At 57.4% G+C, this 19,104-nt stretch overlaps 2 protein-coding genes across 8 annotated transcripts in view; both read right to left on the bottom strand.

Moving 5' to 3' along the window:
• Positions 1–1,955: 1,955 nt before the first annotated feature.
• CACTIN (cactin, spliceosome C complex subunit) lies at positions 1,956–7,914 on the bottom strand. 2 transcript variants are annotated; one of them, XM_064497605.1, is made up of 10 exons: positions 7,687–7,914; positions 6,346–6,832; positions 5,687–5,782; positions 5,059–5,204; positions 4,811–4,973; positions 4,559–4,676; positions 4,100–4,292; positions 3,634–3,756; positions 3,168–3,460; positions 1,956–2,654 (listed from the first exon to the last, which is right to left on the bottom strand). In XM_064497605.1, the coding sequence occupies exons 1-10, from the start codon at positions 7,839–7,841 to the stop codon at positions 2,164–2,166; spliced, it is 2,265 nt and encodes a 754-aa protein (XP_064353675.1). In that variant the 5' UTR covers positions 7,842–7,914; the 3' UTR covers positions 1,956–2,163. The 2 variants fall into 2 exon arrangements, with proteins under 2 accessions (XP_064353675.1, XP_064353676.1); XM_064497606.1 differs by having other exon boundaries at positions 3,168–3,436.
• Positions 7,915–8,107: 193 nt separating this feature from the next.
• The window catches only part of PIP5K1C (phosphatidylinositol-4-phosphate 5-kinase type 1 gamma), a 51,134-nt gene continuing 40,137 nt past the window's right edge, over positions 8,108–19,104 (bottom strand). For 5 of the 6 annotated variants that reach the window (XM_064497609.1, XM_064497607.1, XM_064497608.1 and 2 more), the window contains 4 exons: positions 17,816–17,920; positions 17,400–17,532; positions 13,187–13,270; positions 8,108–12,784 (listed from right to left, as the gene is read on the bottom strand). In XM_064497609.1, the coding sequence (XP_064353679.1) occupies positions 12,782–12,784; positions 13,187–13,270; positions 17,400–17,532; positions 17,816–17,920 (325 nt within the window). In that variant the 3' untranslated portion in view covers positions 8,108–12,781. The remainder of the gene's footprint in view (positions 12,785–13,186; positions 13,271–17,399; positions 17,533–17,815; positions 17,921–19,104) is intronic. The other variant, XM_064497612.1, reaches the window with a different exon arrangement.

Below are 19,104 nucleotides of genomic sequence, written 5' to 3'. Positions count from 1 at the left end.
AGGACAGCCGCAGGGGACCTGCTTGTCCTCGCGGTGCTGCCGACGGCTGGATACGGCCCCTTTGGGGGCTGGGGGCACGCGGGGCTCCGTCAGGCCGGCTCCGAGCGGGCACCCGCGCAGCTCCTGGAGCTGGACACGAGCGAGGAGGGCACCTAAGCACTGTGTTTCGTGGGTTTTGTTCATTTATTTTTTTTCCCCCAAACCCAGCTCCGGCCCGGCCTTCACCCGCTTCCTGTGCTGCCCTCAGACACCCTCGAAACAACCCCTCGGCCCAACGGCCGCTCGCTGGCTTTAAATAACCCACAGGAAGGGGAGGCAGCGGGACGCGGCCTAACGCTGCCTCCGGCCTGGCCTGGGGAAATCCGGCAGGATGGAGAGCAGCACACGTGCGCTGGGCCCAGCTGGGTGGGGGTCTCTCCTGTCCCCGCGTCCCGGCGAGGTGCTGCTGTCACCCGCGGCCAGGCCGAGCCCCCGGCACGCGCGGGTGGAGGTGGTGGGCGCGGGAGTCTCCCAGGCGTGAGTTCCCACGGCGTCGGCAGAGCCCGGGCCGGATCCTGCTGGCAGTGCTGAGACCGGCGGGGGTGGATCAGAGCCAAGGATGAACTTCAGAGAAGCGTTGGAAACGCAGCCGAAAGCCGGTCCTCGTGGTCCAGCCTTGTCCCCTCCACCAGGAGGGCCCAGCTCCCCTGTCCCTGTCCCCAGCGACACCAGCCCCACGCCGGGAGCCTGCCCTTGCCCGCCGCAGCCTCCAGCTTCGGAGGACACGCCGGGCATCTCTGGGGCAGCTCCCCACTGCCTGGGGCTGCCTCCTACCCCACACAGGGCAGAGCAGCCAGTTCTGCGGCATCCAGCCTTGGCCGGGGCACCAGCACCCTGGAAGTGATGGTCAAACTGGTGAAACCATCTTTCAGGGTCCCAGGCTCAGAAAGCCCCTGCGCAGCAGGGCTGGACGTGGCCGGGGACACGGCTGACTCACGGGGGCCGAAGCGGGGCAGGATGCAGCGAGGGCCGCGGGGAGGAAACCACCTCACTGCGGCGATCCCTGGCCGAAGCGAAGGTTTCCCGGAGGCTGCGCTCCTGAGCGTTACTGACGCACTGGCACTGCCGGGATGCGGCAGTGGCTTTTCCCTGCACGCTGGAGACCAGCCCTGCCCCGATCCTGTCCCCGAGCTGCCCGGCTTCAGCGCAGAGGAGTGGGGACACACTAAGGATCAGGGAGCTGGCGGTGACAAGGCCGTGCCAGGGAGCCCAGACGAGCACGGCTGCGCCCCAGGACCAGCACAGGCGGAAACCAGGGAAGGCCCACGGAGATCCCCAGCCTCAGCAATGCGGCTCCAGGGAGCACAGCCTGCTCCCTTGCACGCAGGAGCAAGAGCCGCTGCGGCACGAGGGGACAGACTGCAGGCCAGGGAAAACAGATTTTGCCCTGTAAGGGGACGTCCCGGTCACATCTAACACCCCTTTCCCTCCTCCCCCTTGGAGGCTGATGCCTTGCAGCCCTCGTTGCCTTTCATCCTGCAGCCAGGGTCAAGGCACACGGCCGTGCTCCCAGCCCGGGGCAGCAGGATCCCAGCGGGGAAGTGCCAAAAATGAGGCCCTGGAGGACAGCGCTGGGCCCGGGGTGGCTCGCAGCAGCTGGGCCGTGCTCGCAGAGCAAAGGGTGCTGCAGCTCCAGCTGGAGAATGTCTTGGCTAGGATGGGTCTGGCACAGGCGATGGGAGCACGCGAGGCTGGGGCGGGTCTGGCGCGGGTGGTGGGAACGCCACGGGGTTAAAAGCATGTGGGAAAGGGGTGACAGCGCCTGCAGAGGGGGTGATGGTGAGACCACCCTCAACACCGCCCAGACCCCAGAGGAGCAGGGACAAAGCTGGGGAGCTCCCAGTGCCGACCCAGTGTGGGACTGCCCAAAGGTGATGCACAGGCTGCTGCAGTGCCCATGCACAGGATGCCATGGCTTAAAAAACCCTTATTTATTTGCGTCAAAGTCTCAGGATCCCTCAGAATAAAAGGAAGGAGAAGAAGGAAAACCCTCAGCGACAGTCTGCTGGAGTCTGTGTACCGGGCCAGGCAGAGGGGACATCCAGGGGACAGTACGTGTGAATGGGGAACAGACACCCTGCGCACCCCGTACAGCAGCAGTCCGGAGGGGAGCCGAGCAGCCCCTCATCGACGGTAGCGATAGCGCTTGAAGTGGAACCAGAGCTGGAAGATACCGTTGGCAAACTGGCAGCGGAAGCCGTGGCGGTGGGAATACTCCCACTCCCGGTTGACGATCTTGAAGGCAATGTCCTCGTAGGGTGGCCCAGCGTGGAAACGTAGGATGGCAAAGTCCTTGTTGTCCTGGCAGGCCTCCAGGAAGTACTCGGGCGTAGAGCGCTTGTCGATGAGGTCAGGGTAGAAAATGTTGAACTTGTAGCCCTGCACGATCTTGGGCGGGGGGTTGTCAAAGTCGTAGTGGGTCTGGTTGTATTTGTTCCACTCGAAGCCCGTGTGCACCCGGTTGAAGAAGCGGGGCTTGCGGGGCCGGTACTTGTCAGCCCAGAGATAGGCCTTGCCCGTGAGGGGCATTTCCACGCTGAACTGCGCCTCGTCCGCGCCCATGCCCTCCTTGGCCTTACGGAAGAAGATGTCATCGGCGCTCTCAGTGGCATCACCTGCAGGCAGGAGAGGCAAGGGCCGGTCCTGCAGTGCCAGCCAGGCCTGGCCTGCAGGGACACAGCTCTCGGCAGGCAGGGGAGGGAGAGCGCAAGGGACCAGCAGGCTCTGGGCAGGGGATGTGGAGATGGACACAGACGTACACCCGCCCTCACGGTGGGCATTGGGCTGAGCTGCACTGGGGCACTCAGCCAAAACACCCTTCCCGCTTGTCCACAGCCCACTGAAACAGCTTGATGGTGGGGCTGGGAGTGCGGAAGGACCCGATTCAGGTACCAGCTAAGAAAGCCGGCAGTCTGAGCCGCGTTTCCCTGCTCTCAGTCCAGGTCATGGTCCCCTTCACTACCTGGGGCACCTCTCTGCCAGCCTAGCTCTGGACGTGCCCTCCAGACCCAGCTCTCGCTTACCCTTGCCCGAGGGCACCGCTTACCCCCTCCCTCCAGCCCCACAACCCCGAAGCGTGCGCGGGCTGCAAGGCTGGCGGGTGCAGGGTCTGGCTGCAGAACGCCTACCTGTGACCTGGAGCTGCTGACGCAGGAGCAGCAGCCGATGCAGGTCCTCTTCGGCCTCCAACACGTGGGCGTCAAAGGGCAGCTCGTTGGTGCCCATCAGCCGGGGGCTGTACTTCCCCGCGTCGTAATCATCCAGGCTCTGCTGGATCAGGTCCTCCTCCATCAGCACGGCCTCCCCCTCTGCGTCCCCCTTAGCCTCCGACTCCGGCTCTGCCTCCACCTCTGAGGATGGTCCCGGCTGTACTACGATGGTCTCCTCTGGGTCCAGCCTGGCAGGAAGAGAGAAGAGATACCTAGGACGGAGATGGTACCCCAGTTCTCTGCTCCCCTGAGGTTTGTCTCAGGGAGGATGGGAGCACCAGGCTGCACTTGCCCTCCTGGTCTGGGGAAATCTAAGGACAGAAGATGCCGGATGCTCACGGGAAAGGCCCGGCTGGCTGTGCTGCCCCGGGAAGGGGCTGTATACCTGTCACTGGGGGAGGCCGGCTCCCTCTTGATGATGGGAAAGAGTGGCTCGCTCTCCACACCCTGCTCCTGCTTCAGCTTGTACAGCTTCTGCCGCAGCACATCCTGGTGCCGCTCCCGCAGCCTGTGAGGAGCAGATAAGCCATCAGGTCAGACCTAGCCAGGCCGCTGTGCCCACACAGTGCCCAGAGCTGTGCCAACCACTGCATCAGGTAGAAACCTGCTGGGTTTTGCACAGCGACTGGGCTGAGTAACCCTCCCATATGGAGACCTCGCTGTAACGCAACCGTTTGAGAAGGGACCAAGCGTCCAGCCTGTCTTCCCTCTTGGAAGAGCCAGCCAGCTCGGAAACAGTAAAAAACACCTCCAAGAATGACTTCAGGTTTGTGTCTCTCCAGCTCTGCTCAGGGCAGGCCTGCAGTGCTCCCTTCTACACCCCTGGCTGAGGGACAAGTCCCTGCTCTCACCTGGCCCGGGCCATGTAGGCCTTCAGCTGCTGCAGCAGGCTCTCCCAGTAGCCGATGTCGAGATTGGGTCCGCCTGCTCGGATCTTGCTCTCGATGCCTTGGTAGAGCACTTGTAGCTGGTTGTACGTCTTCCCCTTGAACACGGACTGCACATCCGAGCTGACGGAGGCATTGACACCGTCGCGGCGCTCCCCTGCGCAGACGGGCGAGGGTGGCTGGTCAGTCTCTGAGCACTCAGCCCACGTCCACCCAGGCAGTGCTGGGTTGCACTGAACAGTGGAAGGCTGGACCCCAGGAGAAGATGGCTCCCAGATAGCCTCCATCCGGCACATCCCCAAGAGCAATTAGAGAACCTCTCCCAGCCTAAAAGCACGGGGCAGACCCTATGCCGTGCTTTAACCATTGCTCACACTCCCCTCCGCATCCACGCCATGCTATGGCCTCTGCCCTCCTGCTTACCAGGTCCTCCTTTCCCAGAGGCCTCCAGTTTGCGGAGCTTGGCTATCTCATCCTCCGTGATGATGGTCATGTCCCTCCAGAAATCCACATTCTTGCCTTGCTCCAGCTCCATGTAAACCTGCAGGCAGGAGACAAACAGGACATCAGGCACCTGTTCTGGACCACTGGCTGAGCTCAGCTGTGGGCAGGGAAGTGGAGCTAAAGAGGGAAGAGGCAGAGAGCCTGGGCACAGGGGGACTGCAGAGCCGGCACCTGGATATCCTCCACCAGATCCTCCATGTCGGAGACAGTCAGGCCATTCAGGAAGGTGTAGGGCTCATGCATCTCCACGGCTAGGTCGTCATCCTCTGCACTGATGTACTTGGCCAGCAGGTCAATGGGTTTCGCCCTCCCGTCCCGAATCCGGATCTTAGACCTGGGTGAGAGGAGAGGGATGGTGAGCGGTGCTTGCCATGCCCTGCTCCCCAACGGGCATGTCCCTGTGAGACTGGCACACCTACCGCAGCTTGGCCTGCTGCAGGTGGAAGTTGTCCTCCTGCTCCTCCCAGGTTTTGAAGTGCTCTGCCTCTTTCTCCCGCTGCAGCATCTCCAGCTCCTGCTCGCGCATCGCCTTCTCTCGCTCCCGCTCGAGGCGCAGCTGCTTCACCTGCTCGGGGCAGAGCAAGATGTGAGGCCGCAGGGGCTGGGACACCCATGCAGGACACACACTCGAGGACACGACCCTAAACGCCCTCACTGAGCTGCTTCAGCTCCGGCAGTTGGCCCCAGGCTCCCCAGAGAGCCATGTGCAAGAGAAGCCAGCTTGGGCTGGGGGGGCCGGGATGCTCCCTGACAGCCCTTGGGAGGGCAGGGGACACAGGCACGACAGAGTGCCTCAACGCAGTGACCTGGCACGTGTCCTCCCTCAGCACCTCCCAAGTTGGATTCAGCCCCAAGAAAAGAGCTTCACCGTAGAAGTCACAAGTGTGAAGTGCCCATGTCCTACAGCTTGCAGGCTCCCCCAGCAAGAAGAGCAAGGGGACTTTCAGACGATGGACTGGGAGAACTGGGCTGTCCTCTGAAGGGAGCACAGCCTTGCCACAGAGAGTGCTGTCACATGGTGGGGAGGGCGGGGGCATCTGTTCCCACCTTCTGCAGCTCCAGGCGATTGTCCTCCTGGATTCGCTTGTTCCTCTCCTTCAGGTCCTTCTCATCCAGGTGGCTGATCCCCTTCTTCTCTAGCGCCTGAAACCAAGTGGCCAACAGGAACCATGAAACAAAGCAACTTTTACAGCCTCTCAAAGGGTGGCAAATACCACCACATCCACCCATTCCCGCTGTTCCAGCAAGCTTCAATCCTGTAGATCTCTCTCTCTCTCAAATCCCACTTCCGCAGCCTCTCAACAAAACCATTCTCAGCCAGAACTGACCAGGCTCTCGGCAGTTTGCCCCTCACTCGCCAAGGGGTAACACGAGCACTAAACACTCCTCAGCGCTCAGCTAGCAGCTCCCAGCAGGTTTGGATCCCTCCATCCTGCACTCTGACCTGCAGACACCGGTCTTTAAAAGTAAGGGGATAAAACCCCACTGAGAAACAGCCAGCTACTGCCCTAGACAACACCTTTGCCCTCACACAGCTGCTTTCAGTCTTTCAGATGTTCCCATTCCATGTGAAGGATCCCGCCTGACACCCCACTGCTCCACTGTCCCATTCTGTGGCAGCTGCAGAGGGACAGTCTCCTCTGAGGCAGTGTGGAGCAGCCCCAAGCAGCCTCCTGAGACACACGGGGTGCGGAGGAAGAGCTCACCTTGCTCCAGATGAATGTGCCCAGCAGGTTGTTGTCCCCAAAGGGATTGTCGGTGTTGGTGTAACCCATGTACTCCTCTCCCCACCCCATCTTCTCCCGCTTCTTCCTCTCCTTGGCTTCCTTCTTGGCCAGGCGGCGAGCCCGTTTCTCCTCAGGTGTCTCCAAAGCTTTCATGAGCGCAGCCTGCTTCTTCTTCTCTTCCTTCAACCTCAAGCGCTCCTGAAGGCTCAGCTGCTGTGTCTCCTCCCTGCCCTGGGAACGCGAAGGGGATGGAGAGCTGACAGAGGACACGGAGGACTTGGAACTAGCTCTCTTCCTCCGCCTCTCTCTGCTCCGGGCTCTCCTCTTGCTGTGCTCTCTCTCTGAGCCCGAGCTGGAAGAACGACCCCGGGATCGCGAGCGGTGTTTCTTCTGGCTTTTATGGTGCTGGTCCCTAGTTTTGCTTTTCTTCTTCTTCCATTTTTGCCTCTCATCTCCAGAGTCAGAGCTGGGGGAGAAAAGTATCGTTCGAGTTCAGAGCCGACTACCAGCTCCAAGCCAAGGCAGCCCCCTCATGTCGAGAGGGGTCAGGCTGGCCAAGCCCACGCAGGGCTCCTCGCCCGCACAGAGCAGGGACGGGCTCCCAGTGAAGGGCCTGGCGGGCGAAGGCAGCCCAGCCCCGGCTGTTTCGCAACGTGCTTCTGCCCAGGCCTGGCACAGCAGGACCTGCTGGCACGGCTCCGCACGCGAGCGCTCCCCGAACAGCCGCAGAGAGGTGATTTTAGCCGCATCTGTAGGTGGTTCAGCAGCCAGCGGGTCAGCTCTGCAGCCGGTTCAGGGGGCCGCGGGGGCTGCAGCCCCCCGGCAGAGCAGCATCCTGTGAGGTCTCTACTCCACACCCGGGATCCAGGCGGGGCCTTCACCCCATCCTGGACACCGGGTCTGGCTTTGCCCGGCCGAGCCCTCGGGCACCGCAGCTGCTCTCCCGGCGGCACCGGGGCCTGCGGGTGGCCGAAGGGCGGGGGGCGAGTTTCCAGGGGATTGAGGCCCCCTCAGCCACGACCTGGAGCCCCGTTCGCACCGGGGCCCTCTTCCCCCCCCGCCAACGAGCTCCAGCCGCGCCCCGGCCAGCCCCACCAGCCCCGTCCGCACCGGGAGCCCGGGCCCCGCTCCCGAAAAGCCCCGTTCGCACCGGGGCGGTTCCCCCCGTGCCCGAGTCCCGTTCGCACCAAGGCCCGGCCTCCCCGAACAAACCCAGGCCATACCGGGGCCGCGGCCCCCTCCCAACCCCGCTCACACCGGCGCCCGGTCCCCCTCCACCAAGGCCAGGCCGTACCAGAGGCCGCTTCCCCCCCCGCTCACCCCGGGCTCGGCTCCCGGCGGCGTCCCCCGCTCCGGCTCCGGCGCCGCCGCTTCTCATCGCTGCCGGACGCAGAGCGCGAGCGGCCCCGGCGCGGCGACCGCGAACCCCGCGACCGCCGCCGCCGCCGCGCGGGGCTGCGCGACCGCGAGCCCATGGGCGCCGCCACGGCCCGCTGGGGGCCTCCGCCAGCGCCCGGCGCGCGGGGCTGCCCGCGGCGCCGCCTGCTAGCGCGGTAGTGCCGCTCGCAGGCGCGGGCAGGCGGGGGTGCTGGGGGCCGCCTGGGCGCGGAGCAGGCGGCCGCCGGGGCAGCCCCGTCGCGAGGCCCCCGGCGGACGGGGCCCGCAGCGCCTCCTTTTGGGGTGTTTTGGTTCCTTTTGCGGCGGCTCCGGGGGGGGCGGGTAGTGAAGGCAGGAGACAGGGTCGTTTGTCCGGTGTGTTTACAACACAGAGTACAGTATGCTTTATCACAGAGCCTAGGACAGATAGCATCAATTTACAGTTCTCTGGAAAAAGGTCTCCCGTCAGGAAAAAAAAAAAAAAGGAAAAAAAAGAAAACAAAGCGCTCTCATGACCCCCCCCCCCCCAAAAAAAAAAAAGAGAAGAGAAACATGACAACAGCCATGGGTTGGCAGCACGTTTCCAGCCCCCCCCAACCCCCCCCAGCCTACTTACATACATTCGTTACACGGCGCACACGCACGGAGCGGACAGAGAAACGGGCCGGGACACGCGCAGCCGCGAGGATACATGAGTCTGATGGAGACGCCGACAGAAGGAAAATCGGACGTGACCCCGCACGCCTGAGCCCCGGCTTTCGCCTTTTCGGTAAGAGCTGGAGGCCGACGCCGGCTGGGAACGGGGAAGAGAAGGAAACGCTACGGCTGGTCCCGGCTGCCGGGAGCATCGGTACCGCCAAGGACGGCTACACCGTGTTGAGGAGCCAGGCGAGGACTGAGGGCAACCGAGCCCGCGCCAGCCTGGCCCCGGCTCGGTGCCGAGACCTGCCACCGCTCTGGCTGCGCTAAAAAGACTCCCCAAAGCGCCGTTTCAGCACGCAGAGCAATGCTGGCCACCACGGAGGCAGCGCTGCAGCAGAGGCAGCTCCGGACCCCATCTCTCATGAGCGTTTCGACAACCCCCAGCTTTCCAGTTTGTCCCATCCCTCCACTCTGCACACGCTTGTAAAAGCTCTGCTCTGTACAGTAACCCTACGGCAAGTTTAGTTGCCTGCCACATTGTGCAAACTGAGACATCTCCCTGGAAGAAATCCCTCAGGAGACCCATGTCTCCCCTTGCCAAATCCACACCCGGTGGGCATTTGTGGCAGACAGCAGCCTGGGTGCTGCACCCACATGTCACCCTAAACACCCCGACAAGTGGGGCAATCAATCACTCTTGTTGCCTTGCAGCTTGGCAAGAGATGCTCCCTTCAACAGCCCAAACTGAAAGCTCACCAAAAGCCTTAGCAGAGCAAGATTCACCCCAGGGCCCTTCATGCAGAGCTGAGGGTCTAAGCTGGCATGATGGGGTTTGGAGAGTGGTGGCAAACGAAGCTACTTGGGAAACGCTGTCTCACTAGGCCACTCTGCTCAAATGCTGGAGGAGCAGAAGAAGAAACACAGTGCCTCCTTTTAAAGTTGTAGGCATCATGGAGGTCATACCAGGGACAGCAGCAGCCAGCAATCAACTGGGTCAGTAGAGAAAAGTCCTAACAGAGAAAGTACATGCAGCTCATTTCCAAGATGAGGTGGAAGTACAGCTGGAGAGACATTCAGACCAAGGACTGGCCAGGGCTCTCTTCCCCCAAGAAAGGGCTGATGCTCTTTCCTGTGACCTAGTCCTTCCCTCCTCCGATTCTGGTACAACCTGCCAAGGGAGCATTGGCAGCAGTTAGGAAATGCGCCAAAGCTCCCCAAAGCTGTCACCCTGCTACCCATGGGGCAGCAAGTATCTGAATGCAAAGTGATGGACAACGAGCAGGCTTGAAACGCCAGGGTCCTTTCAGCCTCTGACAGAAAGTGGAGGTTCAGCAGCTCTTCAGCACAGAAGTACTTGGACAAGTAATGTGACAGAGCACAGAGCATGTGCAGGCTTGGAAAGGGGCAGTTGTCATGTCAGATCAGTATCTCCCTGAAGAAAGGCTCCTAGGAAGGTCCCCTCTAATCCCTTTGCACATACTTTCATGGGACCAAACCTCTCTGCCCAGAGCCGAGAGCTCGCAACTCTAGCGGGCTCACTTGCTCCGAAGCGTTCAGTGTTACAAAACTGCATGCACAAGGATTGTCTCAGAAAGCCAGGACGCCTGAGGAAAGACGACATTTGGAATGAACATACTGCAAAAAAAGGCCTGGGCTTCCCCACATGTTCTGGGACCAAGCACAGCTCCAGCCTGCAAAGTTCATTCACTGAAACCCTTCGCGAAGGCTGGGCTCAGGTGCCTCCTGCACAGAGGCTGAGCAGCTTCAGACACCCTGCGATGAGGGGAAGGGATAAAGTTTCAGTCTCTGCTCTCAGACAATGAAAGATGCTCTATTTTAGTTAGTGTGTGCTTGCAAAGTCAAACTGAGGCAAAACCCACTAGCCCACGAACAAAGTGGTACCAGGGCAGCTGGGGCTTGGCTCAGACAGTCCTAGCAGCCACCTGGGCTCCTCCCCAGAACTACATTTTTCCAGTGCAGAGCCCAAGAGCGACATTTTAAGATGCAGAAGAGATACAGCTCTTACTGGCCTCTTTCCTAATAGTGGCTGCTCTGCGCTTCCGGAGGAAAAGAACAGCAGCTACATTTTTAACATTGTTTGAAGCCTCTTGCTTTCAGCCCAGAGGCAAGTTACTCTGTATGTATTGCACGTCTCCCAAGTCCCCTCCGCTGAACTGCTGAGCCCTGCCGTAGCACTAAACACGCACAACTTGCAAAGCCCATACAGGACCAACACAAGGAGATGTGGTGATTTAAGAGCTGTTTCCCAGCCTGCCAAAGGGGCTGTCGCAGGGCAATGCTACTTGCTAGGTGAATTAGCTGTCAAGTAGCTACTGAAAGGGGAGAGTTTCCTTAAAAGATTTCTGATAGACTACTCTGGTAAATATATGAATAAATCTAATGGCAGCAGCTTGCAGGAACCCCAGCCTGTCCTCTGAGAGCAGCACACCTTACAGCCTTCAGCATCTGTAGGCAAAGGGTAGAAGTTTGGGTCCCATACTTCTAGGCAAGAAATAGCATCAACTCATGAAGGTCCTCGCTAAGTTAATCACATTGCAGAGGGGAAGAGCTTCCCACCAGCCCAGTCACCTTCTGGGACCTGAATTAACCAGTCCTGAGTGCTGCTGTGAGGACAGATCAGAGGGGACTGAGCTCCTAGAGCAGGGTCCCACTTCCACACTCCTCCACAAGGAATCCCAAAGACGGTTTGAAGACTGTAATGGGAAGGGAGAGATCTTTGACCGTCTCTCTTGAGCAAGGCCTGTAAAGTAGGCAAACAAGACCTAGCTAGCTCCCTCTGCACTAAAGGATTTCTCTTCTCTCTGGGAGAAGAGGGGGGATTGCTAGGGAATTGAAGACAACGCTACAGTACCCTGCTGACAGAAGGATGAGCCTAGTCTGAACACTGCTAAGTGACACCAGATCTTCCTCGTCTCATCCAAAGCCTACAGCCCTCAAAGAGCAAACCCTCCCCATCTCAGACATCCAAAGCAGCAATTTTCAACAGGCAGCATGAGAGTCTCCCAGCTTTCTGTCCAACAGAGAGAGTCCGTGAACACAACACTGCCTGGCGCAATTAGGTGCCAGAGCCAGGCTCCTGTCACTGCCTCCAGTGTGCGGACGTGCGTGCGTCTCCCTGACTACCCTGAGGAACGGAGGATACATGTGAACCCAATGGTCTGTGACCCCCGATTACTTGGCAATTGGATACACCCATGAACATGCGCGGTGCTAAGTGGTTCCAGGAGGATGCAGTGTCCGGGCAACCCCACCTGGGGCTGGGCAGACTCAGGAACTCTCACTCCAGCGAGGCTGGTCCGTGGAGATGCACAGTTCTCATCTGTCCATGCCTGTTGCCAGGCAGCGGCCTGGAGCAAACGTCGGTGCGGCAGCCGGTAAGACAAAGCGTGGACTCCGAGCACAAAGGGACAGGGCGACACAGAGCAGCGCAGCACGTGGTGAAGGCAGAATCCATCGCGACGTCCGGAGGAGGGCCGAGGTGACCACGTCACTATAGCCAGGAATCGTTTGCTTCCCCCACACAGTGTTACAGAGCAAGAGAAGTCACTAGCAATTTTTGAATCCAAGTAAATTGGCATGGCTACTTTGGACTACTGTAACATGGGAGCAATTCTATTCAATGGCCTTTAATACATTGCATTTACATAGCACCTTTCATCCCAGGGTTTAAGTGCTTTAACGGAAGTGGGTACTGTACACCCATTAGCACAGGGGAAACCGAGGCACAGAGTGGTTAAGTGACTTGCCTTAGGTCACTCGGCAAAATCGTGGCAGAGTCTGGACAGCCTTAAACCTCCTGACTCCATCAGTTGGTTAGACCACACTGCTGCCTCAAAGGAAGCCACTCCGGTCCCTGCCCTCCCCAGTAACGTGCTTCTACCAATTCTCCAGTGAGGTCTCACACTCCTTTCTGATGCACAAATATATGACAACCAAAAAAAAAAAAAAAGTGCAGTAAACTAAATGTTTAAAAAAGCACATTTGTGCTGTCTCTGTGCAAAGATAAAAGAAATAAATACATGATTAAAAAATTAAAAAGGTTCACAGTATCACACATGGATAGGTAGCTACGGTAGTGCACGTTTGGAAAACACTGTGTTACTACCCAGGATTCTCTACACCCAGCTGGACGTCTCCGTTGGGAGCTGCGGGTGAGCGGGTGGTTTCTTTGCTGCCCACGTCTGGGATAAGTAGAAATACACGGTTAGAGTTTTGCTCCGTTCTGAAATGCAGTGCCTGGGATCCTGCAGTGCAGCAATACTGGTGTCAGCAAGCTCTTCCCCATCCCACTGGAACGGCTGCATCAACGAAAAGGGAACACATCGACCTGCAGAGGGAATCGCTGCTCTCTGGGGCTTCTGTGTCTGCATAGAGATTACTGCAAGAGGCAGAGAGAAGAGAGTCAACACCTGAGCGCCCGCTCTGTGTTCAGTTAGATCTGAGCCCAGCCAAATCCCCAAAATCAAAACGAACGTGAAGAGAGAAGCCTGCTTGTTTTGCACCCTCCAGTAATGACAACATGACCGGAGCACTTCAGATCCCCAAGCTTTCATTGCACTAAACGATTCACAACAAGCCAGAAGCGCTGTTGAGCTCAATTGGTCTCTCGCCTGCTGCCACTGAGCCAATCTGAGATGCAGCAGGACTCTGCCACAGCCATGCAAGAGCCCCGCGCTGCAGAGGCCACAGCAGCTCCCTCCTGCCAGCTGACCTTGCAGAGGGAGCACGAGCTCCAAACTTGACCCACCGGGCACCCGGCACATGTTTCTCGTACACTTACTGTATCGCTCTCCTCATCGGAGACAGAGTGGAGTTGAGCGCTATAGTGGAGCGGGGAGTAAACCCAACTCCTCTCGTCTGTCGGCTGCCAGAGTGGCCAGAGACGGCGGGGAGAATGCAAGGAGAGCAGCAGCAGAGCAGGGAGCAAAGGAGAGAAGAGGAGAAAATAAAAGGAGAAAAATAAAAGAGTAGGAAACAATACAGTAAGAACAGCTGTCCACCTGGAGGGAGAGAACTGAGCTCAATGCCAGGTCTCAGCGAGGAGCCTTCCTCATCCTCGGTACGTACCTGCTCCCCACCAGCTGGGACAGCCTGCCAGCAGCTCTGACAACGGGCCCTGCTCCAGCTATAGCGGGAATGGCACAACCTCCCCCCCTTGCACCTACCAGGGACAGATTTTAGGGCTTTTGAGGTGCCACAGAAACCCTGCCACAGCATCGCCCTCACTTTAGAGAAACCAAGACAGACGTGGGAAGTGACTTACCTAAGGGCAGTGACAGAGGGCTCAGCTCCTGCTGCCCAGTCCTCTGTCCCAGCTACCAGCCCTGTTTCCTGAGCCCCTTACATGTTACAAGCTGGCATCTCTTGGGTGTCCAAGAGGGCTTTTAGAGGGGAATCTGGTTTGCTGTGCCTTCCCCCTTCCCTGCAGACCAAGCAAGGCAACAGATGGGCTGGTTAAACCATGGCGGACGGTGGTCACAGAGAGGAACCAGCTAGTCAGTGATGAGACTTCTGTAGACAGTGGCGGGATGGGAACAGGTACAACAAAGGAGGCAAAACACAACTGGATCTCGGACAGGAGGGGAACGGGGATGTGTATCTAGGGAGCCGGCTATCACAGCACTGGGCAACAGCGTGACAAAACACACTTTGTTTCTGACTCAACGCAGAGAAACCTAGGCAGATTCAAGGGCTGGTGTCCATTTCCAGTGTTCCCCAGGGGGATCCACTTCCACTGCAAAGTGGTTTTGTCAGCTCTAGAGGTGTGCCGAGATCTGAAGGAGAGAAGAAACTCTCCCCTTCGACTGAGCCCAGGCTTGCAAAGGAAAGAAACAGAGCAGGGTACTTGGAAGAAGCCTAGGAGGGTTCCCGGCCCAAGAACCAACAGTAACAGTCTAAGATGTACAAGAAGCCAGAGGAGCTTTGAAGCACTGGGCTCCACATGCTGAACCCCAACAATAATTGTAGCTGCATTAGCAGAGACCACTGGGAGGAAGGAAGGAAAAGAAACCCTTGCCTAAAGCTTCTTCTGGGGCTCTGCTAGGGATGGAGTGCTCAACACTGCACAGAGCCTGTCTTGCACCCCGTTTTCCAGCCACTCTGCCTGAATGCCATGCTCCAGCCAGCCTCTTTCAGAGGCTTTTGGGGGCCTAGACGCAGGCAGAGTAAGAGCTGCAAACCCAACATGGAGCTAAAGGAGCATCCAATACTTGGAAATAATCCTTCCAGCACTGGGGCAGCCAAACACAGCAGATGAGGGCAGGAGGAGCTGCAAGGAGAGGCCGCCTGTTTGTCCACATAGGTACAGCACTTTTCTCATGCCATCAGCCAAGCCGAGGAGCACATTACGAGCTTTGCCCCTGCTTCCCCATGCACCCTGCCCACCTGATGGCCTCTCCGCTACTCCTCCTACAGACAGGCAGGGACTGAGAAGACCACACGACACCAATGCTTGTGCTGAGGCCCTGACAACACTGTCATTACCCACTGAGGGAGGTATCAGCTCTCCCCAAAAACGTGAAGAGAATATCATAACCCAGAGCAGTCTGAGCTCTGGATTCAGCCCCTAAATGCTGAACTTCCTCTCTGCATCTTTCAGAAGGCAAAGGAAAACCCTTATGGCTCACAGAGAACCTGCGGTGAGGAGGGAGCAGAAGTACCGCACTGGCTAGGGCTGGGGAGCAGAAACCTTCCCCAACCCCAGCAGTGTATCTCAACTCCTTTGGCTTTAAAAGCTGGTCAGTGTCCCAGGCAGCAGAAAAAAAGACCAGCCAGAGACCTAAAAGGTCACATTTGTAACTGGATTTTTATCTGCTTCAAAACATCTTACAGGTCTCTTTGGAACCCAGTCTGATTTCCTGGGCCAAGGGAGCTAAGCCTAACATTACCTACGAACATATAGATGCCTCTGACTTTCTGGCCAGGCCTGGTGCCAGCAAGTTTGTCCAAGGGCTAGATGATACTATAGCCCATCTCATGCCAGGAACTGTCACTGGTCTGAAGACAAGCAGGGCAGAGTCCTCATTTCTGCAAGATCCTACGTTGAGAGCCACTTATGTATTTTTTCCTCTGCTTCTTGTTTTCACTGGGCTAGTTCCTAGCAGCCACACAACACAGAGCCATGACATCCGAGGGAAATGGAGCTGCTAGCCCCAGTGTTTCAAAGCTGCAGCTCTGCTCCCCTACGTGCTAGCATGGTCACTTACAGTCCCAGAGGAAAGCGAGGTGGTTCGGAGTCTGCGCTGACGGGGAGAGTAAATCCAGTACCTCCCATCTGTGAACTGGATGGCCCGAGGGCGAGTGAGGTGAGAAAGGAAACAGAGGAGAAAAGGATGATGTGAAAGAGAGGATGAAAGAGAAAGCAAAACAAGGGGTTGGGCAACTCCAGGCCTGAATGGATCAGCAGGCAGGAAAGCCGTGCATGGGAAGAGCAGCACCTGTGCCCTGCCACAGTCTCTGCACCTTTATTCCCCTGTGGGTGAACAGGGGGATAAAGCACTTTCCCTTCTGAAGCAGATTTCCAAAGACAAGACCACAGTCCCCTGGGACTTGCCAGATCCTCCTCTGCACACAGCCTCCCTTTACCGATCATTGCTCCTGGAATGCTCCTGTAGAGCAGCTGTGGTCCAAGCCCCACTGCACTCAAGTGCTGCAGTTCAAGTGATTTTCCAAAGAGAGCGCCCATGGGAACCCAAATCAGCTTTTCCCTTCATCCCAGCAGTGAGGGAAACACTCCACAGCACACGACACACATTTAATGCAAAACTCAAGGGCTCAGATGAAGTATGAAATGCTGATGAGCAGTCAGTCATGCTCTCTGTGAGCACACACTGAACACAGACAGCTTCCTCCAGAAAAAGAGCAGCCCCTAGAAAGTCAGGGGTCCATATGCCCAGGGAAGGGAGGAAGAGGAGCTGATCCTTGCTAGAAGACACTTGCCAGTGGAACAGCCAGTATCTGCAGGCAGCTTGCACACAGCTGCCATCCACAGGCAAAGAAAGAGCAGCCAGTGTTAGAGGGAGCTGTTTGCATTTTGAACAGCATGCATAAAACCCAAACAGACAAGCTCTTAAAATGGAGCTGATTCCTTCTGCAGCTCCCACGAGCCTCTAAATGACTCGGCAACGAGTGAGCAGTTCTGCAGCAGTCACGCAAGCACAGGGAAAGCCAAATGTTGCTGTTTTTAGGTTAGCCTGAAGGAGCTTAACAAAGGGTTCAGCTCTTCTCTGCTCCATATATCTGACAGCAATGGGCTGGAGCAGGGAGGAGCTGACCACCTCTTAAACAGAGGGTTCCAGTGCCAGGACACGGGAGAGAGCTGCCACAGGACAGACCCTTAGCCCTGTGCTGCTCTGGGAGTCCAGGGGACAGGCACACATTGCTGAACTCCTCTCCAGTCTGCAGAAGCTGCTCAGATGTTGCGGGAGCTGACTGAGGAACAGCCCCAGGCTCCACGGCACTCTGCTGCCAACCAACAACCACCTCACTTACTCCCTGTCTCAGTACTAGACTTCCACTGCACCATCTAATGCATCTGCCTGCAGGGAAAGGAATAGCCAATGTTCACCAGAGCCTGAGGTCAGCCCCACTGCAACAAGGTCCGTTCTGGCGCTAGGTCACCGCAGCACGCTTGTGTGCAGGAAAGCAGCAAGGCACTCTAGCTGAGGAAGGAAGGAGATTCACCTTGGCTTATCCCAGGAGTGAACATGCTGGCCTAGTTAAGCCCGTCAGTGCTTGTGCTTAGAAGTAGAGTAGCACATCTACAGTTTCAGCTACAGCAGCAGCGTCACCCGTTTGGGCCCCATGACATGCTGTTTTGAGTTCTTCAAGGGTTAATCCAGTTTCCTGGATTCAAAACCTGTCCAGCATTAAGATCTTGAGGTGCTTGACACAAGGATGGCACAGGGCAGACCACTGCCCCTCACTCGACTCCTGAATTCAGACCGACCATTCACGTTACACCCCTAACGAGCCAGGCAGAGAAGGTATCTTACAAAGTATATGTCTGTGACTGGCACATCATCTTCATCCGAGGCCTGGCTGGCTGGTTCGGAGGCCTGGCTGGCTGTCTCCACCTCTATTGTAGCTGTGGACGGTACGATGGCACAGGCTGAAGAAGCTGCCTCTCTGGAGGGGGGAAGAAATGACAGAGTCTAGTCACTGTGATCAAAAAAGAGGGAGCAAGCAAGACTGATTTACTACACAGATGCTCCATTTTCACATCCGGAAAGATCAGATCAGGTCAGGCCAGAAGCAGCAGTGCCCAGCAATGTCTCACTGAACTGTCTAGGGGAGCACCCATCTCTCCAGGAAAGATGGCAACCTACAAAACCACCTTCAAGCACAAATCACACAGATTAAATGACACTGGACAGGGCTCTGCAAAGCTGTCAAACCCTCAAACACTCACTCTTTGTCATCGTCTTCGGGGGCTACGATCTCAACATCGCACTTCGGTTCCAGCTCTACGCTGACCTGCTGAAGCTCTTCTTCAACCCGCACCTCCTCGTGCGACCTGGAAAGCCAAAGACACACAGGCCCAAATGCTGAGTTTGGCACTATGCCGCCTCTACTCGTGCACAGTTCCCAATTCTAGGTCAGCGTAAATCGGCCCTGAGTTGGCTTCTCACTGCAGCTGGCTACGGGAGTGAGCCGTGCTGGTCTGCCTCGGCACACGGCAGCCTGTGGCCAGCCGCTCGCAGCACAGAGCTCACGGCAGAGACCGAGCCAGTGATTTCAGCTCAGAGGGAGCAGTCAGGACTTCCCAGAACTGAGATTTCAGATTACCAAAATTCCCATACAAAAGGGCCAATCCCTTCAAACTGCAGTGCTTGAAACCACAGAGCCAGGAAAAGAGGACAAGAAAGGGATTAGGTTGCCAACACTGCAGGAAAGATGGGTAATGTCAAATTGGATGCAGGAGGAAAAAGGAGAATTGGTCTCTGGGGAAAACCTGTGTCCAGGGTTAGCCTGGTGTTATCTATGAACAACTCAAGGGCCAAAGCCTCTGACCTCTTCTGAAGCTCCCAGTGCATCAGGCTTGCTCTAGGGTTAACATCGGATTTTTCTGCGTGCTCAGGAGCCATTGGTGACACTGCCTTCAATTTAATATCTCATGCTATTAAAGCAATTGCTTATGTTAGTGGGGCTGGTTTTAGAGTCCCCATGGGAAGGAGGAGCTGGTGTTTGCCAAGCCAAGGGCATGGTCTGAGGGAAGGAGCTGTGGGTTTATAAGCAGTACCAGCGCGCTCTGCTCCGTCCCTGGCCGGTGCTCGGCTGGGAGCAGGGCCCTGGGCAGCGCTGCAGGGAGGCCGGGAGGCGGCACTCCTGTTCAGCTCGCCACGGCCGGGTCCATGCCAGCACCAGGGCTCTTGCTACTTCTTGCAGTGGTGGATTTTAGAAACCCGGAGGGAATTCCCCAGCAGATTAGAATAATTCAGAGGTGTGACACATTCCAGGCTTGAGAAAATTGGATGAGGGCTTTTTCATTTCAGCTCAGGAATGTAAATTCCCCGAGATTCGTACATTAATAACTTTGTTCTTGCAGTGGCTTTCACCAGGGGATCACGGAGTGCTTCACAAATACACAGGTCCCTGCCCCCCTAGAAAAGACACACGCAGACACCAGAAATGAAGACACAGGATAAAAAACAACCAAACAAAAAAGGTAACAGAGGCCACATCTATGACGGGGCTGCA

Source organism: Dromaius novaehollandiae, chromosome 25, assembly GCF_036370855.1.
Source record: "Dromaius novaehollandiae isolate bDroNov1 chromosome 25, bDroNov1.hap1, whole genome shotgun sequence".
NCBI classification, from domain to species: Eukaryota; Metazoa; Chordata; class Aves; order Casuariiformes; family Dromaiidae; genus Dromaius; species Dromaius novaehollandiae.
This window is presented reverse-complemented; position numbering and strand designations above follow the sequence as displayed.